The sequence below is a fragment of the Phoxinus phoxinus genome, assembly GCF_949152265.1.
Source record: "Phoxinus phoxinus genome assembly, chromosome: 4".
Lineage (NCBI taxonomy): Eukaryota > Metazoa > Chordata > Actinopteri > Cypriniformes > Leuciscidae > Phoxinus > Phoxinus phoxinus.
Window position 1 is genome coordinate 18,191,504 of NC_136879.1, and position 26,040 is coordinate 18,217,543.

The window sequence follows — 26,040 nt, forward strand, 5'->3', positions numbered from 1 at the left end:
TCATCGACTAGCATGTTTATCTAAAAATCTTTCGGAAACAACTTTTGTGCAAATCCAGGGTTAAACCGAACATTTGCGAAGCAGTCCGGCGTAAAATGAACACTACTGTCACTGGAAAAAAAGTTGCTGCCTTAAATTTTTAAGTGCAATCAACTTGGATATTTAAGTAATTTCAACTTAAATTACATAAAAAAATTAGTTGAATCTTGTAGAACATAAAAAGTTGAAAATTGCTTAACTTATTTTGATGAGTTAAATCAATGTAAAAACTTGTGTTGTCACAACTTTACAGTGTATTTCCTTCTTAAAAATGTCCTTCTTGAAATTCAACCACGGTGTCCTCAGTGGCTCAGATGCCGAGAGTCTATGGAGACTCTTATGCTCGTTGGTCCATCTAACAACTGGACATTTGTAATGTTTTTTCTACATCTCCAGCTGCTACAGCGAGGAAACAGTGGCGACTGCTGCGGCTCACTGAGGGCGGGGTCTATGCTAATAGGGCAGATCATCACCAGTCATGGGCGGGGCTTCTGGAACCGATCGCTTGAAGAGACTGATTGGCTTCATCACTGTCTCCTCTCCAACAGTAAGCTGGTGTGTGGTGGACGTTCTGGCGCAAAATGGCTGCCGTCGCATCATCCAAGTGGATGCTGCACATTGGTGGTGGTTGAGGAGATTCCCCCCCCTTCTATGTAAAGCGCTTTGAGGTCTCAGATAAAGCGCTATATAAATGTAACGAATTATTAATTATGATTTATGGGGATTATAAAAAATAGAAGTGGATGAATTTTTACCATTATAGGCTGGTTGTTTACACACACTGTGGACACATATCTATAAAAGCGAATTTTGCGCATAATAGGTCTTTAATTTAATCGTTAAAGCTAATTTAAAGGGATAGCTCACCCAAAAATGCAAATGATCCTATCATTTACTCACCCTCAACCCATCCTAGGTGTATATGACCATCTTCTTTCGGCCAAGCACAATCAGAAAACAAAAATTTGAAGCCCCAAAATGTGTATCCATCCATCATAAAAGTAATCCATACAGCTCCAGGGGGTTAATAAAGGCCTTCTGAAGCAAAGCGATGCGTTTTTTAAAGAAAAATATCCATGTTTATTACTTTATAAACTATAATCACTGGCTTCCGGTAACGGCCGTACGCGAGTCTAGTTCTGGTGGAAGAGTGACCTCTGACCCGACATGACGTATTGACGAACACGAAAGGCCAGAGGATAGAGCTTGAGTTTGTTGCCCAGTCCTATTTAATTTTACGCTACTCCTACATCCTACGTGATACGTCAGGTCAGAGGTCACTCCGCTGGAATTGGACTTGCGGACGCGGGCCTGATTTCTACTGTTAGAGAGATATCTGGCAAAACTTAAAGCACTGTTTATTTCATTTGTATCTGTTTTATTGTATTTATTTGTGCTATTGCTTGTAATTAATTAATTTGTTCTTATTTTAGTACTGACTGTTTACTTGTCTTTAATGACGTTTGAAATTTATATTTGCTGTGATATCAAAATTGAAATTGATTACTGTGATATTTCACTGACAGCTAAAACATTGGTGTCGTGACAGCCATATTTATTAGAATACAACGTTACATGGGTCATAAACAGTGAAATCTATAACTTTTTAACTTTTGTGTGTGTGTGGCATGGAAAGTAAAAATCGTAACCAAAAAATCCTTAGCGTCGAGCCCTGGACATGCAGAGAAAGAGAGAGAGAGAGAGAGAGAGAGACAGAGACACAGAGAAAGAGAAACCACAGAAGAAAAACTGACAGAGAAAGAGGACTTAAGAGAAAGAAAAGAAGAAAAGAGTTCGGCTGAACTGGTAAAGATACCTTCTGTAGAACAGTTCCTGCCGCAAGCGGTCTGGAGAATATAGAACATCTCACGGAAAGCGCGGGGACCTTCCCATACGAAGCATTTAGAAAAAGAGAGAGAGTGAGAGAGAGAGAGAGAAAGAGAGACAGCCAGAGCAAGAGAGGATGGAAGAGAGAGAGAGAGAGAGAAAACAACAGAAGTAAAAAAGAGTCGAAGGATAAAAGAAACGAACCAGCATGAGAAGGGAGAGAAAGGGAAGCAAGAGGAGGAGGAAGAGAGGCAGAGCAGCGAACGAGTGCAGAGCAGGTGCTGCTGAAGCAAACAGAAGGTATCTGAACACCAGACCACATGCGTGCTGCAGTCCCACTCTCTCAACTGCACGTCACATGACCACTCCACGTTACACTGCAGTTAGCCAGTCAACTTAACTTAGTACTGGAAAACATTATTAATGGTAACACACTTTAAAGTAGTGTATGCATAATATAATATAATATATTATACTGTAATAAAAAAGTACATATATTTTTTTTATCCATTTGTCTTTTTAACGATTAAATATTTAAATGTTTAGTCGTTTGTTTGGGAGTATACAAACCTTAAATCACCATAGATACAGACAGCGGCAAGCAATCGCCATGGTGACCGCGGGATGGCAAAAGATAGCAGTACAACGGCACAAATCATGCAGTGAACCACAAACATTCCCAGCAACTCTAACCCGTGACATCAAAACATACGGCCTTATTAATTTACATCCTAAAACTGTCATCCTAAAATCAAATTATAGATTTTTTTAAGTAAGTACAAATATTTCTAAAAACACATCATCTTAAATTTTAAAAGATGATAATTTTAAACATCGTTAATCCCTGACATTTACTTGTCATAATCCTTATTTGTTTTAGGATTAAGTGGTTAGTTGACCCTAAAATGAAAATTAAGTCATCATTGACTCACCCTGGTGTTGTTCTAATGACGTATGCCATATTCTTTCTTTATCACACCACAAAAGGAGCTTTTTTTTTAAATGCCCCACTCGCGCTCGTCTAAATAACAGCAGTGAATAGCGTCCAGCTTTTAAAAAGACGCAAAAGTATCACAGAACGATCCCATGTGACGTACATGTCGAATATTCCAAGAGTTCTTGTGAGTATATGATAGAATTTGGTGAAAAACAAAACAAAATTTTATGCATTTAATGAAAATCCTGACGTTGGCCGTTCTGTGCACAACTACACGTTCACGAGAATCTATTAGTGCCACAGTTCACTCCGACTCCAGAAAAGCCACATAAGAAATCAAGATTAATTATATGGAGTGTAAACGGTACATAAAAAAAAAAAAAAATCGAATTTTGTGGTCCGAAAAAGAAAGAAGGGCTTACGGCATTACAACACCAGGGTGAGTAAATGTGGAATTTAATACAAAAAATCCACTTTCATAGCAATTGTATATCTCACAACTAAAGTAATCTGAACTGCATACATCACATTATCAGAAAGCACCCGACCTCTCACCTGTGATGTCAAACCACAAGGAGGCGGAGCCTTGCTGTAGGGCGGACACCACGCCGACGATGTCCGCCACCTTGTCGGTTTCCATGACGGTGAAATTGTAAAGCTGCTCGTCGAACGCGAGAGGCACGGGGCTGGGCGGAGGACGGCGGATCCACTCGATGTGCAGACGAGCCGTCGCCCAGCGCTGAGGACGTCCGTTATCCACAGCCTTCACCTGCGCCAATCAGGACGGCACCAGGGGACACAAGCGGACATTAAAAGAACGGAACTGAAGTGGAAGATTGAACTAAAAATGGAGAAAATGCATCCAGTGTTGACCTTTTGTTTTGAATGCAAACAAAAGAACCGAACGTGTTACAAGAAGAAAAAATTGTAAATGTCAACTCCCTCATTAAGAGAACTGAGCTACTGTACGGGTCGAGGGAGTTTCACACGAGATGGAGATTATTATCCAAGAGTTCATATTTTACTTGAAATCTGGTGAGACTGTTGCTTGGCCTTACATCAGATCATTTATATGAAAAACATGCATACCATACATACACATATACACACACACACATATACATATGTGTGTGTGCCCAGCTGGTGGTCAGGCTTGAAATCATCTAGACCAGCTTGAAAATTTTATTTCATTATTTTATTTTATTTCATGTTCATTTCCTTTCATTTTATTATGTCATTTAATTTCATTTAACGTAATTATTTCATTTCATTAATTAATTTCATTATTTAATTTAATTAATTCAATTCCTTTATTTACATTTATTTCATTTCATTTCATTCCAATATTTTATCATTTGAATTATTCCATTATTTCATTATTTCATCATATTTAATTTTATTTAATTTTATAATTTTATTTGATTGTATTATTTCATTGCATCATTTCATAATAATTTTCAGTTAATTTAATGATTTAATTATTCCATCATTTCATTCCATTATTTAATTTAATTTCATTATTTAATTTCATTTTTATTTCATTATTTCATTTAATTAATTCATTTAATTTTTCCATTAATTTTATTTCATTATTTTATTTTATTTCATTATTTTATTTAATCATTTCTTTTCATTTTTATTTCAGTATTTCATTTCATTATTTCACTTCATTTAATTTTATTTTATTTCATTTCATTAACTCATTTATGAACTCCTATCTTCTTATTTTATTTTATCTTAACTTATTTATATTGGATTATCTTTTTTTTGTAACATACTATAAAACACTGTATTTTGTATTATAGTCACATTTGTTTCACAATGCCACAAGCTTCTTGTAGAAGGTCAAGGGTCAAAGGTGACTCACGGTAAGAATATCATAGGTTCCGGCTGTGAACTGTTTCTTGGGGGATGAAACCACACCGGTTTTGGCATCGATCACGAACTTCCCGTCCTCGTTTCCATCCACGATGCTGTAGGAGAGGTCAGCATTGGTGCCCTGGTCTTGGTCGTAGGCGAAGACGCGGTATATAGGAGCGCCCCGTTGCTTACGGGTGCGCTCGGGTAAACGGACCTGGTACACCTTCTCTGGGAACGTTGGTTTGTTATCGTTAACATCCAACACCTGGATCACCACCCACACTGTGGTGTGCCTGGGAGAAGGACCACCATCAGAGACGGTCACCTGGACACAGAACCACAGCCGTGACCATACAGACACAACATCTGCATTCAAAACACAACTCTTCAAAAGCTTGGTAAAAACAGATTATAGACGGACAGGAAACGCGAACAGAGATTCTTTAAGCATCAACATCATGTTTCTCTGCAGAATGGATTGATGAGTCATGTTCGGCTTTTCTCTCATTTCCTGTTTCTGACATTCTATCCATTTTTCTTTTTCATTAGCAAAACGTAACCATTGCTCATCCACCAATCAGCACGGCCGCACATGGCTGCCGGCCAATCAGGGGACTGTGGTGAACTGTGAAGGAACATTCAAATGATATCATTAAAAACAAAAGACACGGTGTGCGCCATCCATCTCAGCAGGAACAACAGAACGATTAATTCAATTCACTTTATTCATTTCCTTTCACGGATACAGACTGCTGTGCCACGCCTGTACAAATTCAATCTGTCCGTCTGAGAGAGAGAGAGAGGGTGAGCGAGTGAGCAATAAATGAGAAAAAAGAGGGGGGTTGTAATAAATTAAAGGGGCGTTTGGTCTTTGTAATGTTTGGGTGTCAAGGGATCACACGGTGAACAGGCAACCTAATGTGATTGACAAGTTTGTTCTCAAAAGATCAACACGACAAAATCTATTTTAATACAAACACACACAACGCCGCACACGTCTCTTTCACACTAGCATGCAAACAGACCAGCAGTGAAACGTTTGACAATTTCACACAGGCATCTGTAGGATTCAGTCAGAGAACACGTCGATAATCTTGCGTTTATAAGAAGTGAAAATTGTTGTTATTCTCCCGTCCCTCACAAAATTGATCCGCAATTTGGAGGTAGTGCAAATTAGCATGGATCGCAGCTCTCGCGCCCGATGTGTGTTTGTGTCAGCATGCGTCTCACCTCCAGCACGTGCTCAGCCTGTTGTTCGCGGTCCAGCTTCCGAGAGGTTGTGGTGATCAGACCTGCAAAACACAAGATCACCCATTTTAGCAGGCGCTTTAGAAATATCCCTCGACCCAACCGCTCGTGCAGTCGGAAACTACAAGCAATTTAAGTTTCACAACCTTCAAGCCAAACAGGTAGGAAAACTTCAACACCCATAATGCACTGGGCATGTTGTCGTCCAAGGCCACTCCCACCAGTCTGCTATGGATACGCTTACCAGAGTCAAATACCGCCTTGCTTTAGGAGGACATAGTTCTTAGCAAACTTTTAGTCATGATGGTGTCGACTTGTGTTGTTCCCGGTGCAAGAATTCAAAGAGTAAACGTTTAGCGGGAGTGAGTTACTTTCAGTTTCCAGTGAAGGATCCAGTGTGTTGTAGGCAGCGGCTAAATGTTGCAAAGAGTCGGATAGATGCGATGGAACATGTGAAAAACGTCTGTGTTTGTAGTCAACATTTCAAACTGGATGACCACGAACACGTGTTTTAGGCCAAACGGAGGGGAAAAACTGAAAGAAACTGCAGATCCATCAGTTCCCCCTGAAGCAAAGCGCTGTCTTGTTCAGGTAAGAAAGCTGTTCCGTTTTTACCATAATGCTGCATAATGCTGTTTTACTAGACAGTCTGATACACTTTTCAGGGATAAACTTACCCTGACAACAACTGTTCGGTTAATAACCCTCCGTCAAACCCGACTGTACGTGGGCGAGGATACAAAAATGCATAAGTATAATCTGTAGTTTTCACGAAAGCCCTAGAGCAAAAAACAAAAAGCTGTTTTTCTGACAAATAAACGTGCATTTCTCACTCCAGGTAACACGGAGAACCAGCAAACATTGCTCATGAACATAAACTACCGATATTGCAACCGACGGGTTGAAAGTTACACTTTAAATTCACAAAATCTGCTTTGGTCACCGTGATTTAGCCAAGTAAGACATGTACCTGGATATATATGTTCCTGGAACATATTTGGTTGATCCTCGAAGTGCACTACCCCAAAACCTAAACCTACACACAACTTCTCCCTAAAATTAGTAATAATAAAAAAGTATTCAGTTTAATATCTCATTAAAGGTCTCATGTTACAAAGACTTTTTTTCTTTAAAGGAATATCATGCATACGTGTGTGTGTGTGTGTGTGTGTGTGTGTGTGTAAATATACAGTATATATATATATATATACACATACATACACACGATATTATGATACCCCTTTCAGAGCTCCACGGTTGTGCTGAATGAATGCAAATGCATCAGCAGCAAAATGATGCTTAGGGATCGTGCATAAACGGCTCAGGAGCGCAGGAAGTGTGTCAGTAAACCGTGATGTGAATGAACTATAACACAAGAGTTTTCCACATATTGTTCAGAGAGAACTTGTGTAAACGGTTCAGTTCTAAATGCCTTTATACAGAGATATTACTACATAATAGGTACTACTACTAATAATAATTACACATTACTATTATTTTTTGATGTGGGGTTGGTTGGTTCTATGTTAGGGTTTCTTTGTTAAACTATTGAAAGGATGCAATGAATTTAGTTATTTAGGACTAAGCTAAAAGTGAAATTTTTTAATCTGTATTTTAGTATTGATACCAGAGGCTGCTGGTATTATGGCATCGATCAATCCCAAGGGTGCAGTGAATTGTTTAGGGTGCGTGTACAAACTCCTCACATCTGCAAAAGCAATAAAGTGTACAAGCAACGTCCCCCCATGACAGTAAAGAACTCTTTCAGAAGCATTCAGATTTCTCAGCGCAGGGATCACTCTACGCAACGTGTGTAAGACACAATACAACTTTTAAATGTTCCAGCAGATGTGTTAAGCTGTCTAGGGAGTGTACAAACAAGAAGTGCAGTCTTGCCTAGGGAGCGTGTGCAAACTCCAGTCTTGTGAAAGAACTAAAGATGTTTTGTTTTGGAGTCACCTTCACAAAACATCAAAATACCCACATTACATCTGCCGGCAACCACGCTGACTACACACACACACACACACACACTTAAAAAAAAACACACACACACACACACACTGGCTCTGTTTTCTGAGAAATGTGTCAATAAATAAACATTTCCTTGCAGCATGGAAAAAAAAAAAACTCCTGTGACTCAAAGATGACATTAATTAAACAAACACACATATAACAAGGTCTGAATTTACAAAGCTGCGCATCATGTTGTTCCTACGGTGCGCGCTTGAGAAGAAACGTTAGACAAATCAACTCCGCCATCTCGGGAACATCAATTTCAGCTCTGCTTTAAAGGAGAATAATACAACGACCCTTGTGTTCACCTCTAAAGTCATCTTTACTGTATCGCTCAATACTTCCCCACAAGTTTCCTCTTCATATGTACTTTATTTAAACCTGGAATTGAATGGAGTTTCCTGAGAGCGGTAATTTCATCTCTCTCTTTGCGCTCGGCGTATTTGACTCGCCATCAATAATTCATGTAATCTATACACATAAACAGACAAACAAGTCCCGAATAAAAGCCCAACAAATAGAGCTACAGTGCGAGTGCCAGCTAGATGGTGATGAATAATCGTTTCTGTTACACACACACACACATTAAAACAAGATGAGGCCAAAATGGCCTTCCTCGTGATGCCGATAGGTGAGAGGGGGGAGGCCTGGCTCTGTTTGATTAACATTTAGACTGCTTTCACAACAAACTAATACAACACTCAAATCAAGCAGTTCACACCTCTGCAACAAAGAAAGAGAGAGACTAATGTGACAGACAGACAGACAGACAGACAGATCGGTAGATAGATAGATTAGGTATTGTGTTCAGTAATGTAACATTTAACTGGACTCTTTTTCCAGAAGGATCCATATGGTGACCGATGCTTTCACATTGATCTGTAACCAGCTCACAAAGATCGAACTTCTGACACACACACACACACACACACACACACACACACACACACACACACACACACACACACACACACACACACACACACACACACACACACACACACACACACACACACACACACACACACACACACACACACACACACACACACACACACACACACACGATATTCCTTTAAAGATAACAAAGCCCTACATATTGGGGGGAAAAAAACCCTGCAAAATAATTGCCTAATATAACCTAATTTGATGATGCCGAGTTAAAAAATATCAATAAAAAGACTCCATCACATATTTATTTCACAAAATAAGCTAAATCGGCTAACAAATAATAATAATCCAACCTGTTTGAGGAAGTTAGGAATCATGGATCTGTGGAATCATATTTGAGGCAGTTTTTCCTGGTCACCATAAAAGCAGAACTGACAATACTTTTTTTTAATGGAATATTACAGTATTTATTATAAATGATTGATGGTCCCTCATAATCTTTAATCAAAATAACTTCCCCTCGCTCTTGCAGCTCATCTCTTCTCTTCTCTGATGATGCGTTTACTGGCGTGAGGGCGGAGCAACCTGTCACTCACATGAGATCCACCAATAGCAAACCACGACCATCCAATCAATTCCCCACGGACACAATCATGTGCTCTTGTTTCACTCAAATATAAATCAGGGAGAAAAACACTCCTGCAACTTCCATTTCATGCCAACTTTAAGGGATAATTACAACTTCAAGACAAAAGCGTGATGCGCTAGAGCAAATAAAAAAAGAAAGAAGGCTGATGTAGTTGGTGTACCTGAATGGGGTTTACTAGTTTTGGCGGGCAAAAGCCCGTCGGCGGAGGGGGTCTTAACGTCTCCAGACTTCTGAACTCACTGTCATGGCAACCAGAGGCTCAGTTACACAGCTACCGCTCTGGACCAGTGTGTGTGGGAAAGTAAGTCCTCATACAGGCGGAAAATGGACGGATTAGAGCAAAACGTTGGACGGCGAACACTCGCGCACACCCACACATGCTTTTAATGCGACGCCTATGATATAAAGTACTCAAAAAACAAATCAACATCAAATCCGCCACAAACAAATCCCCAGACGCGCACTTTTATAGGCGAAACTCTCTCTTAACCTACTTTTAACTAACAGCAATGGATCCGCTAATGAGGGAGTCTTTGTATAAGGATCCAATCAGTATGTGTGCGAGAAAGAAAGAGTGTGTGCGTAGCTGAAGAACAGCTGCATTCTTTGGAATTAGCATATTAATTAGAGACGAGTGATTACAAGCAATTAGCTAAAGTAGCAATAGCATGAGCGGTATACAACAGCATACCTATACAGGCCAGTTATCTGTTGCGTTTAGAATATGCATGAGCTGTAGTTTCCTTTATCAACATGGCAGTGGGATTTATTTCGCGCTGCATTCGTCCTTGTTTGCATGTGTACAAACTACAGTCATTAAAGGTCCACATGGAGGCCTCGCCTTGCGTTCCCAAGAAACTCATTTGGGATAAAAATAACATCAAAACCTCTGGAATTTGCCGGTGTTGCGTGTGTTTTGTGTGCGTCGAATGGCTGCGGGTGGGAACTGGCCCATTTGAGTGCGCCTGTGATTCATTGACGGAGTCCATGTTTTTCGTCCGTCATAAATTCCAAACACACGCGCACCAGAGGAACATAAACGGGCCGCACACACGCCGAGATCACACTGTATCCATAAATCAACAGCTGTCTGAAGAAGACAAAGAACCGAGAGAGTGACAGATTTCACCAGAGAGCCAGAAACTGAGAATGAGCAATTCACGCTGGGTTTTAAATAACAAGTTTTTTTTCTAAATGTCAAAACGGCATCCCATCATTTAAAGCTAGCTTTTGCACTTTTGTCGTTTGAGCAAATTAGAAAATTTAGCAGTCTTAAGGCCCGTTTAGTTTACAGCAAGAACTGTTACTATTACGATTTCCATATTAGAGTCCAATGTACACTATCATTCTGTTTATTACAAGTGCGCACTGCAGTTTTATCGTCTGCCACTTTAAAAGCTCGAGCTCTCATTCGAGTGCAACAGTCTGGTCCCGGAAGTATAAACACCTTTAAAAACAAACCTACTCTGAGGTTGTTCATGGTAAAAAACTACATTACCCATGATGCTGTACAGAAAATGACACTAATCAGAGAGTCGAAAAAATCAACACGCACCAAAATAGCTCTTTAGCTCCGCCCACTCCGTTGGAGTGATTGTTGATTACAAGTTGTAATCAACATTTGTAAATTAGTAGTTTTATATTTCCCCATCATTTTTAATTTGATTATGCTGTTCGCAATGCTTCATGGGATTGTAGTTCTTCCCCTCACTTAAGCCGTTAAGTACACAGTCTTATACCTTTGTCTTTTTGTCTGATTTTCAAAAACTTTTTTGCTTTAAATCTAAGTTTGTACTGTTTTGATTAACCTCGTAGCTGATTGGTTTGGTTCATGGCTTATAACGCTTTAACAATGCCTGAAAAAAATGAAAAAATCCAGCGCCTCTGAAAAAGGGGCGGGCTATGTTGCACTCTATGCAGGAGTGATTCTGATTGGCTGTCAATGTTTTCATTGTTTATTAGCTTGAAAAACTCTTTTTGAAATTGATTCCAACTATATCGTTCCTCTGTGCCGTTATCGTTATAGTTGTGATGTGGACTTTTGCTAGACTATGGTGGGAACAGGCCTTTACACAGATTATTCTTAATAAACAGTATTAAACAAGGTTAAGCAAAAGGTAAATGCATTCTTTTATCATGTAAAGGTCATAAACTGTAAGCAGGTTCTCAACCTTTCGGACTCGAAGGACCCCTGTTGTCCAATGCAATATTTAAAGGCTGCATTATGTCTGGTATTTCTGCTTTATGACGAAGCTATGGAAGCTTGTTTCCGCCACAGAATAAAACATTTAAAATATTTATATCACACAAATCTGACTTTATAACACGCAATTGCAAGTTTATATCTCGCAATTCTGACATCTTTTCTCAGAATTGTGAGCTATAAACTCGCAATTGCTAGTTATAAAGTCAGAATTGCGTGATTATATAAAGTCGCAATTGCGAGTTAAGGTATAAAGTCAGAATTGCGTGATATAACGTCACAAGAAATAAATTGCAAGAAAAAAATCAAAATTCATACTTTTTTTCTCAGAATTGCGACTTAATATCAGCCAATTCTGACTTTATAACTCCTAATTGCATTTTATAAAGTCAGAATTACGAGATATAAACATGGAATTCTGAGAAAAAATTATTTTGAGTTTTTCTTGCAATTTATTTCTTGTGACGTTTTATCACGAAATTCTGACTTTATACAGTAACTCGCAATTGCGACTTTATATCACGCAATTCTGACTTGATAACTCGTAATTGCGACTTTATATCACGCAATTCTGACTTTATAACTCGTAATTGCGACTTTATATCAAGCAATTCTGACTTTATAACTCGTAATTGCGACTTTATATCAAGCAATTCTGACTTTGTAACTCGTAATTGCGACTTTATATCACGCAATTCTGACTTTATAACTCGTAATTGCGACTTTATATCAAGCAATTCTGACTTTATAACTCGTAATTGCGACTTTATATCAAGCAATTCTGACTTTATAACTCGTAATTGCGACTTTATATCAAGCAATTCTGACTTTATAACTCGTAATTGTGACTTTATATCAAGCAATTCTGACTTGATAACTCGTAATTGCGACTTTATATCAAGCAATTCTGACTTTGTAACTCGTAATTGCGACTTTATATCACGCAATTCTGACTTGATAACTCGTAATTGCGACTTTATATCAAGTAATTCTGACTTTGTAACTCGTAATTGCGACTTTATATCACGCAATTCTGACTTTATAACTTGTAATTGTGACTGTATATCAAGCAATTCTGACTTTGTAACTCGCAATTGCGACTTTATATCAAGCAATTCTGACTTGATAACTCGTAATTGCGACTTTATATCAAGCAATTCTGACTTTGTAACTCGTAATTGCGACTTTATATCAAGCAATTCTGACTTTATAACTCGTAATTGCGACTTTATATCAAGCAATTCTGACTTTATAACTCGTAACTGCGACTTTATATCAAGCAATTCTGACTTTATAACTCGTAATTGCGACTTTATATCAAGCAATTCTGACTTTATAACTCGTAATTGTGACTTTATATCACATAATTTTGACTTTATGACTCACAATTGCGACTATTTCACGCAATTCTGACTTTATAACGCGCAATTGCGAATTTACATCTCGCAATTAAGAGAAAAAAAGTCAGAATTGTGAGATAAAAAGTCGCAATTACCTTTTCAAAACAGTGATTTTGCTATAGTTTACGCTAGTGTTCTCAGACTTTTAGAGCCCAACTTGCAATGCATTGGTCGTGCTTGCTTTCATAAAAAAAAAAATTCTGAGTATATCAATGGCCTAATTCTGTCAGTACATTACAGATAAAACATCGCTAGTGAAGCACTTTAAAGATATGGCTTCTTACTGCTCTTCAGGCCATTTTATCGCAGAAATGACGAATGATGCCTTTGATAAAACTCTGGGAGACATCTATTATTCCAAATGATCCATTATGGAGGATAATCAGAAAGATCGTGATCGTGGTGAGCGGGGCAGGGCTGATCCAGGAGCAGCTGTGGTGAGACGCGGATCTCTGCACCGTACGACTGGTTCAGGAACAGTGAAAACAGGGTGTTTACATGCTGTAGAAGATGCAGCAGACATAGAGAGAGCTATTCTTAGAGTCTTTCATCATGAGGAGGAAGACAGAACAGAGGAAGAGGGAGACGGAAGGATGTTAAAGAGTCGCAGGGGGACGCAATGGAAGAGTACGAAACAGAGAAATAGACAAAAAGAAACGTAAGGCCCTGTGAACGAGAGAATGGGAGGGGGATACAGCGAGAGGGGGAGGAGAGGAGGGTGTTAGGAAAGGATGAGAGAGGATGAGACGGAGGGGGGGGGGATGAAAGACGAGGAGGAGAACTCAGGGTTGGAGGAGATGAACCCACGAATGTGTAAAACCTGCAGACGAGATTCAGAGAGACACAAATTACTGCTGAGACAAGCAGAGGAGAGAAAGAGAGAGATTTCACAGGACCTCGAAGCCTTTTATAGCTGGAAACAAGCAATATTGTATAACCGAGCAGCAGTTTGAACGCTGTTAATAGTCACTGTTGACCCTCCATCCGTCCACACACGCATTCATCCGTCCAAATAGACTGTGACGAGTGTAGGAAACCGAGTTGGGAACTGCTGCATAATGCATCATCTGAAATCCTGGAACGACAGTCTGGCCCTCGCCGTTTTTACCTGACTTAAGTGAATGAAATGAAAGACGTTCATGCGCTCGACTGAAGCGACTGTCTAATAATGACGGAAGTGTTTGTGTTTAGTTCTCCCTCCTCTGATCTTACACACTCAGAGCCGCTGTCTCCCCGTCTACAGGAGAGTCTGTTTACTGACTGCCGAACATCTTTGAACTTTTGAATCAGTGGAAACCCACAGAAAATTGTTTCAAATAACTATATATTTTTTTGCTACAGAACTCCATATCGCTCCATATCTGTTACATGCATTAAAGGAAATTTGTTTTTATTTTCCATAAAATAGGTGTATTGTTGTTGTTGACAGACAGACAGACAGAGAGACAGACAGACAGACAGACAGATAGACAGATAGACAGATAGATAGATAGATAGATAGATAGATAGATAGATAGATAGATAGATAGATAGATAGATAGATAGATAGATAGATAGATAGATATGCAGACAGACAGATAGACGTATATATGGATATATGGATGGATGGATGGATGGATGGATAGATGGACTGACAGACAGACATACAGACAGACAGACAGACAGACAGACAGACAGACAGACAGACAGACAGACAGACAGACAGACAGATGACAGACAGATAGATAGATAGATAGATGACAGATAGACAGATGATAGATAGATAGATAGATAGATAGATAGATAGATAGATAGATAGATAGATAGATAGATAGATAGATAGATAGATAGATAGATAGATAGATAGATAGATAGATAGATAGATAGATAGATAGATAGATAGATGACAGACAGAAATACAGACAGACAGACGGACGGACGGACGGACGGACGGACGGATAGATAGATAGATGACAGACAGATATACAGACAGATAGATAGATAGATAGATAGATAGATAGATAGATAGATAGATAGATAGATAGATAGACAGACAGACAGACAGACAGACACTCACATTTTCTAAATTCACCCGCCTTCTGGCAGGTGTGACAAAAAAAGAAGATCATTTTGGCACACATCCTTTCCTCCATCCATCCATTTATTTACCTATTCAATCATCTGTTCGCCATCTACCCGTTCATCCATCCATCCGCACAGCCCAAGACAGCGTGTGTAAAGTCTGGTGGGATGTTCGCGAGCAAAATGAGTGCAAAATGAATGCAAATACATCAGGAGCAAAATGATGCTTAGGGATCGTGCATAAACGGCTCAGGAGCGCAGGAAGTGTGTCAGTAAACCGTGATGTGGATGAACTATAACACAAGAGTTTTCCACATATTGTTCAGAGAGAACTTGTGTAAACGGTTCAGTTCTAAATGCCTTTATACAGAGGTACTACTACTAATAATAATTACACATTACTATTATTTTTTGATGTGGGGTTGGTTGGTTCTATGTTAGGGTTTCTTTGTTAAACTATTGAAAGGATGCAATGAATTTAGTTATTTAGGACTAAGCTAAAAGTGAAATTTTTTAATCTGTATTTTAGTATTGATACCAGAGGCTGCTGGTATTATGGCATCGATCAGTCCCAAGGGTGCAGTGAATTGTTTAGGGTGCGTGTACAAACTCCTCACATCTGCAAAAGCAATAAAGTGTACAAGCAACGTCCCCCCATGACAGTAAAGAACTCTTTCAGAAGCATTCAGATTTCTCAGCGCAGGGATCACTCTACGCAACGTGTGTAAGACACAATACAACTTTTAAATGTTCCAGCAGATGTGTTAAGCTGTCTAGGGAGTGTACAAACAAGAAGTGCAGTCTTGTCTAGGGAGCGTGTGCAAACTCCAGTCTTGTGAAAGAACTAAAGATGTTTTGTTTTGGAGTCACCTTCACAAAACATCAAAATACCCACATTACATCTGCCGGCAACCACGCTGACTACACACACACACACACACACACTTAAAAAAAAAACACACACACACACACACACTGGCTCTGTTTTCTGAGAAATGTGTCAATAAATAAACATTTCCTTGCAGCATGGAAAAAAAAAAAACTCCTGTGACTCAAAGATGACATTAATTAAACAAACACACATATAACAAGGTCTGAATTTACAAAGCTGCGCATCATGTTGTTCCTACGGTGCGCGCTTGAGAAGAAACGTTAGACAAATCAACTCCGCCATCTCGGGAACATCAATTTCAGCTCTGCTTTAAAGGAGAATAATACAACGACCCTTGTGTTCACCTCTAAAGTCATCTTTACTGTATCGCTCAATACTTCCCCACAAGTTTCCTCTTCATATGTACTTTATTTAAACCTGGAATTGAATGGAGTTTCCTGAGAGCGGTAATTTCATCTCTCTCTTTGCGCTCGGCGTATTTGACTCGCCATCAATAATTCATGTAATCTATACACATAAACAGACAAACAAGTCCCGAATAAAAGCCCAACAAATAGAGCTACAGTGCGAGTGCCAGCTAGATGGTGATGAATAATCGTTTCTGTTACACACACACACACATTAAAACAAGATGAGGCCAAAATGGCCTTCCTCGTGATGCCGATAGGTGAGAGGGGGGAGGCCTGGCTCTGTTTGATTAACATTTAGACTGCTTTCACAACAAACTAATACAACACTCAAATCAAGCAGTTCACACCTCTGCAACAAAGAAAGAGAGAGACTAATGTGACAGACAGACAGACAGACAGACAGATCGGTAGATAGATAGATTAGGTATTGTGTTCAGTAATGTAACATTTAACTGGACTCTTTTTCCAGAAGGATCCATATGGTGACCGATGCTTTCACATTGATCTGTAACCAGCTCACAAAGATCGAACTTCTGACACACACACACACACACACACACACACACACACACACACACACACACACACACACACACACACACACACACACACACACACACACACACACACACACACACACACACACACACACACACACACACACACACACACTGTGTGAAGAAAATTGATGTGTTTTGAGTTTTTCCCAAAAATACAGTTTATGAAAACAGACTTATTGCACGAAACCTCACAACACGTTGTGATCTTTTTCTCAGGCTGCTTTCCTTTTGCTGGTGCCTTCCGTCTTTCTGACAGCTTGACCCTTTGTGACCTTTACAAAGTTTTTAATTAGGATCGGCACTTCCTGCTGACATGCACTATGGGGCGCGTGGCTGGAGGGAAGGGCCTGTGACTATGAAATTAATCTGTCAATCAAGAGCAAAAGCATAGCACCAGCCAATCAGGAGCCAGGGTTTACAATATGCCCAGACGGTGATGTCATAATGCGGAGAACAGCGACAGACTTTAAGGACTCACGCACCCAGATGCACATACATATTTAAATGAGAGAATTTAAATTCTAAACGAGCAGAATGACCTAATGCATATGACTTCGCTTTATCTACACCACGAACTTATAGTATGTTCAGGACCTAAAGGTATTACCCTTTGTTTAGACATAGTACCATGGTAAAATAATAGTACCTTGTAAACACCACACAGTAAACCCGAATAAGTTGGCAAAACTCAAATAATTTTAGGTAATCAGTTACATAAAAAAATTAAGTTCAGAAATGTAACGTGCAAGTAAGCAGAACTTGCAGATTTTTATTTTGTATTCATACATTTTAATTGCTCTTAACTTGAAATATTTGAGTAAGCCAATTCATACACAACTTACAATTATCATGTAATCTCAACTAAAATATTAATAGTGTATTAATAGTATTAATATTTAACAATGGAAACTTTTAAAACATATAACATACACTGTTCTCAAACCAAGCTCATGCTACACATGATGGTAACCCAAAAAAAATCCAACAAAACAGAAACTCTTCTAAACTAGCATAACAAAACAATAAACACTACTAAATCTCCCACTTAACATTAATCTGGCACAAAAAAACATTATATAACACTTAATTTTAGCATTTACTCTCCCTTTTGAGTGTCATGACAAAGCATGCTGGGAAATAGAAAGTTTGAAACTTAAAATAAATTTAAGTTTGTCTAAATTAAAAGAAACAAGTTCATAGAACTCAAAACAATGAAACAATACATCTTAAAATGTGCCAGTTTTCTGACTTGAAAAAAAATAAAGTTCTAAATATAAAGTTATTTTGATAGAACTAATTTGTATAATTTGAGTTGGCTCTACTCAAATCAATTACTCAAGCTCAATTATTTAGAGCGTTAGGGTTTACAGTGAGTATATAAATATGAAATGGTTTAGCCACCTGATACCATCACTGCACCATGGTACACGCATATAAACTCAACTTATCAGAACTGACATTCATTTATTCCACCTATCACGCAAATGCGGTTTGATTGACAGGCCACTGACCGGTGCGCGGGTTGATGCTGAAGAAGTTCTGCGGGTTGCCGCTGGAGATACGGAATGACAGGCGGGGCTCGGTTTCCGTGGCGTCAGGGTCCTGCGCCTGGATCTGAATGACTGACTGGTCCTTCGGGGAATTTTCCGGAATGGTGGCGTGATACATCGGTTCAGACGTTAGGGGAGTGTTATCATTAACATCCTCAACCTGACACGCAGACACACAAAATGACAGAATTATATATATTATACATATTTCATACAAGACCACACAACGTCTCAAATACGATGCACACTAACTTACTTGTATGTACACTTGTAGTGCCGCTGACTGAGGTACCACCCCCAAATCAGTGGCATACACCGTCAGCCAATAGGAGTCCTGCGTCTCTCGGTCCAACAGATCTGTGGTGTAGATGACACCTGCAAAATAAAGTGCATGAAAACATCACAATCTGAACATTTTAATTCCAGTGAAACAGTGGCAGAATTATTCATTTAGTTTCTCAGTTAATGTGTGCTACACTGAGAAAAACTCATTAACTTTGATAGCAATAATTACTGTCAAAAAAGCAATTACTGAGTAGAAACATTAAAGCGGAGGTTTGCAAATTGTTTTAATGCTAAAATACTGTCTCACATCCCAGATTAATAAACTGAGCAAGCAATTTATCAGGTTATTTCCTTGAAATGGGAGTGACGGTATCAAAACATTGCTGTTTGAGTGTCCCAACACAGCAACAATGGCTCAACCAATGGCATGAGTTTAGGGCGGGGTTATACCTGTCTGGCTGGCCAATGGCGAGTGTCCTGCAAACCTGTTTGAAAGTGGTCATTATTTATTACAGTAGTTCTGTGTTCTGCACCTTTAAAAAGAACTGTTTCTGTGTGTGTGTGTGTGTGTGTGTGTGTGTGTGTGTGTGTGTGTGTGTGTGTGTGTGTGTGTGTGTGTGTGTGTGTGTGTGTGTGTGTGTGTATGTGGTACAGCAGCTCACAGGTTGTGGTAAATTTAGATCAATAAGGAGGTCGCCTCCATAAGTCATGTAGCCGAAACGCAGCAGAAGAAAACACAACCCTCGGGCTAAAGACAAAATAAAACCTGAGCCTCTAACCTCAATAACAGGCCCGACATTTTCAAACGCTCCATGTAACCGTATAAACTGAGGCCTTCAGTCTCGGGGTACAAAAATTTAATTATGTCCACGGATAAAAAAGAAAACAAAAAAACACCCAAAACAAAACAAAAAAGAAAAGAAAAGCAGTTCGTCTGGGGCACAGATTTGCCACATAAAGCAGGACTTTTTATTATATAAATTATATATATATATATATATATATATATATATATATAGCCTATATATATATCTTAAGCTGGACATATACACACACACACGCAATGTCTATGTACTTTTATTTGCCTATGTGTTTTGGCAGAAACTATGGTAAATTTCTGCAAGAGAACTATAGAATCAGACTTCTAGACCCAGGTAAAGGAATCAGATCAGATTTCGCTGTACTGAAAAGCAGTCTGAGCTTTTGTGTGTGTGTGTGTATGTGTGTGACATCAATAATTCAGTCTGTTAGCCTGTAGGATTCATAAAATCCTTTAGTTCATTGTGCTAGAGGGAGAGCGCATGTAATATATTCGGAACACCAGCAGAACTGCCTGAAGAATCTCAAAATGAAGAAAACGATGAGAAAGAGAGAGAGAGAGAGAGAGAGAGAGAGAGAGAGAGAGAGAGAGAGAGAGAGAGAGAGAGAGAGATAGAGAGAGAGAGAGAGAAAGAGAGAAAGAGAGAGAGAGAGAGAGAGAGAGAGAGAGAGAGAGAGAGAGAGAGAGAGAGAGAGAGAGAGAGAGAGAGAGAGAGAGAGAGAGAGAGTATTCTATTCTCTGAGGTAATAGAAACTCACTTTAGCCAATCAGAGACACAGATTGGAAGTCCAGCCCTGACAAACCAGACTCATCTCACACCATTTACCGCAAACCAGTGCGGCTCATTCAACCAGATTACACACACTCTGAAACACTTCAACACAACCTCACATTCTTCGAAAACTGGTCAATCCATAGACATTTTTTGTTTTATTTAAAGCTAAAGCTAATTATATATTCCTATATAGACAAACCAAAAACTCAAAGCATACAAGTTATTTTATATATACATATTATATACATATATATATTTTATATATATATATATATATATATATATATATATATTATATATATATAATATATATACACACACACACACACAAACAGTAATCTCCATTCTGTCACCTGATGGTTCCTTGACTTTGGCTTTTGGCTTGCTAAATTGGGGACACTTAATATTCAACAATAGAATTAGTAGAATAATATATAGTAGAATATATCAATATTAATAGAAAAAATATTGATCTGACTGCATTGACACCATCATATGAGAACTGAACTGAGCTGGACGATGACATCACTGTTTTCTCCAGAGCGGATGTATAGATAAATGAACTAAATTAATAACTTTTTTACAACAGAAATGAACCATCACTGAATTTACTTAAGCTGGACTATTACACGATTTTCTTCTAGAAACAAACTTTGTTGCATTATTATCCTGTTATCACTGTAAAGCCGCTTTGAAACAATATGTATTGTATTGAGTACTGTAAAAAGCGCTATAAATAGGTGACTTTAACTTGACTTTATATTTCCATTTGAATATTATATTCTCCTAAAGACATCTATTGTAATATATACTATATAATATACATTTGTATATAACATAATGCAATTATAATTACAATAGACGAATCAACACTCAAACCCTACACACACACACATACACACACACACACACGGTTGGAAGCTGATACTTCTGCCAGAGCTGAGCGAGCAGATAGAGAGAGAGAGAGAGAGAGTGAGAGAAAGCGAGTGCAAATAAACGAGTGGAAATGGGGAGATTAGTTCTCTTTTCGTCGGATGTCGTGTTCCTGCTGTCTGACCTAGATAAGAACGATATGAGTCAATTAAGGACGCGCCAATCATGATTTTTCATGGCTGACTCCAATTGCCGATTTTACACAATCAAATGGGCCGATTCCGAAACTGGTTGAATATTTTTTTTTAGTTTTCTTTAAACAAATGTATTTGTTGTGAATTTGCTCTATCAATGAAAGAGTGCCAAACGGATGGTATGCGGCGTCCACATATGTGTGCAAATATGTGTGTTAGTAATGCTGTTCATTGGCATTATCTCTGTGATCAATAATTAATAAGACCCCAATTATCTCCATCCTGCCTTCCCCAGCATCCTCTTACAGTAACCCGGGGTGTGTAAGTGAGATAGTCTGCTACGCTGCTCGCTCATATAATATGCAGGTCGCATATAGATTCGTTAAGAGCGGAATACAAATCAGCTTCCAGTTTCAGTGAAGGAGGGAGAATCAAAAGCGATGTGAATTAGGATGAGAGGAAATGAGGGGTTTCTCTGTGTTTATGTAATCTATCTTCCAATTTTTTGATCTTTGACTAATCTTTGGTTTAATAATTGATCCTGGTGCTTTCAAGATGTGGCACACGAGTTCTTCGGCAGTACAAATGTGTGTGGTGTGTGTGTGTGTGTGTGTGTGTGTTTGTGTGTGTGTGTGTGTAAAGGCTCTGATTCCCTGCACTTTTTGTGATTAGTCATTTATTAGTCTTGAAATGGTCTCCAAAATTACAGAGCAGCCAAAAATGAAAAATAATTTGTCTCACCCTTACGTCATTCTAAATCTCTATGACTTTCTTTACTTTGTGGTACTGATGTTTTGCAGGTTTTCATATGCATGATTAAAATCATTCATTTTCATTGTACCATTAAGCAAATTGTAAATCCATTGTTATCTCACCAGTATCATTACAAATAGTGATTAGATAAAGGGTGTTGTGGCATTTTGTGTGCATTTAGTGGGACATTTACTTCATTCAGGAATTTTTTTCCAGGTTGTAACCTAGCAACCTGAATGAAGTACTGTATAACACATCCCAAAAACCTTCAAAAGTGTCTCTCCATCAAAAACACACAACAGCAAACACGCATACACAATCATGCAATAGGCCTACTAAATCACCAGCGTTTATTTAAAGCTAATTTAAATGAAGCCAATTAACACTTTAGCAGGATGTATATGGTGTGTGTGTGTGTGTGTGTGAGAGAGAGTGTGTGTGTGTAGAAGGTGTTATCTGTGTGTAGAAGGTGTTATAGTGTGTGTTAGACACTTGTGTATGCCTGTGAGTGAGACACAAGCGTAGGAGGCACATGTCTGGGTAGAGCAGCTTTGTGTGTGTGTGGTGTGTGTGTGTGTGTGTGTGTGTGTGTGTGTGTGCGCGCGCGACAGAAAAGCAAATTCACAGATTCAGTCGTATCTAAATATCCCTGTGGTTTTAAAGGAGGGTGTTAAGAAAGTGATGACAGGGAGCAGACTTTACTATCTCCTAAACACCACCTCTCAACACACTAAAAAAGCCGCACGGCTCTGGAGAAAACCGCACAGCGTCAGTGCCGTCGAACACACCAACACAACGTACCAACCAACCACAGGCGCCAGAGAAACTCTAAACCACAGAACGCAATTACACAACATCACAATTACATAACACTTCCTACAGATCGCTCAAATCTCAGTCACTTTAAACTCACAACCTCAAAATTAGAGAATACACACTTGAGTCTTTTATTCATTGTTTATTTATGTTAGGGCATGTTTTTGCCACCAAATACAACCATACATTTGACTTAAATATTGGTATTTTATGAGACTTATACAAAAGCAGTATTTAGGATCAGTATTTAAACTCACCAAAGCTGCATTTATTTGACCAAAAATACAGTAAAATTATACAATATTATTAAAAATTTACATAACTGTTTTTCTATTTTACTGTATTTTAAAATATAATTTATTTCTGTGATCAAAGCTGCATTTTCAGCATCATTACTCAAGTCTTCAGCGTCACATGATCCTCTGATGTGATGATTTGATGCTCAAGAAACATTTCTGATTATCATCAATGTTGAAAACAGTTGCGCTGCTTCATTTTCTTTTTCAGAACACCTTTGGTGAATAGAAAGTTCAAAAGAACAGCGTTGTTTAGTATAAATATCTTGTAACATTATAAAAGTCGCTTTTTTTCTCAATTTAATGCATCCTAGCTGAATAAAAGTATTAATTTCATTAAAGACGTTGCATGGTTGAGACATCGGGAAGAACACGACTTCCGAACGACTCGTTTTTACAGTTCTGGGAAGTAGGAGCTTCGCTTCAGATATCACTACAATTAACTGCAAGGAGCAAGTAAAAAAAAAAAAACAGCGTTTCATGATATGGCCACTTTAAATGATTTATAAAAGGCCAATATGTGAACAAGAAAAAAAAAGTTAAAAGAAAAACCTCTGACTGCAGCAACACATCATTGGTTCTGAGCAAATGAGAAGTGCTATCTTCTCTGCAGTGAAAGACTGGCAGCTATTTCTGAACTCCATAAAGGTCTCGGATTCTCTGTAATATGAAGAAAATCACTTACCACAGAGAACAAAAGGAAAGAAACTCGGCCAGCTGGTGAAGTCGCGAGGGGGGGGAGCATCTACTCTAAAAATCAACTTTGATGATTTCATCTAGCGTCGACACGGCCATTATGGTTTATTTAGGACGGAGAAACACAGAATTTGAATATTTTACATCTGGTTAGTTCTGAGAAATAGGCTGGAATCAGGCCTTACTGGATAATGCTCAAGTTGTTTTCTGGTTGATTTGATGACGGTTTGTAGCTGTAGTGACCCACTATTTCTGTTTAGTGGCATCAGACTGGAAGACGAATTCTCTGGGGATTACCGGTGCATTCATGCACACTCACACATACATAATCACTGCGTTTTACATTGTACGGACAAAAGCGACATATGAGCCGCGCTACCAAAGCACCATCTCAGAGCTGAAAGCATCTATATACGGTAATGAGCCTTTTCAGTTGAATTTTTTGGCAAACGTTGCAACAAGGTTTCCTGATGGCTGTCGGAACAACATTTCAAGATGTTTTTTTGGATATGGAAAACCATAACTATCAGATGTCTCACGTGCTATGTTTTTAGAGCGCGCGAATGCACGCATTGCATAAGCAGGACTTATCTCTGATGTGTTCGGTGCTTCTTCAGCGGAGAAATCTCAGAAACTCCTACGCACACTTTTGCAACGGAGACAGAAAAAGAAAAGACAGACAGAATGAAAAGACAGCGAGACACGGAGGGACGAAACACAGAGAAAGCCTTCATTGAGTCTGTCATTTTAGTGTGCTCATCCAGTTTCCTCTGTTATTGTGCGTCTATATTTAGGGCTCAAAGCCTTGAGGGGTTATGGGGAGAGCGGGGCAGAGTTTCATCCAATCACATCAGGTTACATGACCCTAGCAGTGAACCTTTGCGAGAGACAGACAAGGGGAAATCAGCTGGGACAGGTGTATGAAGATGCCCTGTGTAACATTTTGCGCGGCTGACAGAGTAATTTCAGCGTTTGATTGGATGTGACATGACATGAACTTGACCGGAGAGTTTGACTGGCAGATATACGGAGGCTGTGTTTCAAAACCATCTGAACTGTTGAACTAGAGAGCATCATAAGTGGGCTTGAACGTTCAATTTGAACATTGGATGCATCTGTATTGCCCGAAATTGCTGTCTTGGTAGAAAGCTCAGAATATTGAGCTACACAATCACTTCAGCTGCACTTTAAGAGGACCTATTATGCCCTTTTACCAAGTTTTTATTTAGTTTTTGGGCTCTAGTAGAATATTTTGACTGTTCAAAAAACACATTGGGCCCTATCTTGCACCCAGTGCAATTGACTTTGTACGCCGACGCATGTATCAATCCTATTTTGCACCCGACGCACAGCGGACTTTCCCTCCACAGACGCACGTCGAACGTCCAGCTTAAAGAGGCGTGTTCCGGCGCAAACGTTCCCTGGCGCTATTTTGCAGTTCCAGAAAACAATTCCGCCACTAAACCCAGTCTAAAGTCATATGGTATTTTAACGGCGCATACTTGGCCATAATGAAGCGTGTGCACAACGCGCATACACTTTGATTCTCTCATTTACACAAACGCAGCAGTTTTAATTTTTGCAAATCATACATTATTACAAGGAAAAATACCGTATTAACACACGAGGGAAATCATTGTTGTGTCCATGAAAATGTGAAAAAATAAATCTAGCTTACACATTTACCCAAATTATTATACGCCTGTTTAACCGAAGCTAATTTGGGTTGGTTTCTCCCTTACAATGTCACTTCTCTGTCTTTTACGGCCCTGACGAGAACGTCGGTCTCCTCGGCTGTGAACCGCTCCTGCCGTGCGAGTAGGGTGGCCATTTCCATAACACCAAAAAGGAGGACACTTTGCGGCATTTAGTGAGACAAGAATACAGTGCTATGCATACGTTTAGACACCCATGCTAAAGTTGCCTAAAAAGAGGAATAAAAAATCATCTTTTGGAAATTTATCTTAATGCCTTAATTTAAAAAATGAG

The 26,040-nt window shown here is 39.0% G+C and overlaps 1 protein-coding gene across 1 annotated transcript in view; it reads right to left on the bottom strand.

The window, feature by feature from the left end:
- Nucleotides 1-26,040, bottom strand: part of fat3a (FAT atypical cadherin 3a) — a 156,741-nt gene that overhangs the window by 54,326 nt on the left and 76,375 nt on the right. Inside the window, exons 3-7 of the mRNA XM_079609080.1 lie at nt 18,800-18,918; nt 18,505-18,703; nt 5,894-5,955; nt 4,671-4,988; nt 3,359-3,572 (exon numbers count right to left, since the gene is read on the bottom strand). Coding sequence (XP_079465206.1) covers nt 3,359-3,572; nt 4,671-4,988; nt 5,894-5,955; nt 18,505-18,703; nt 18,800-18,918 — 912 coding nt within the window. The remainder of the gene's footprint in view (nt 1-3,358; nt 3,573-4,670; nt 4,989-5,893; nt 5,956-18,504; nt 18,704-18,799; nt 18,919-26,040) is intronic.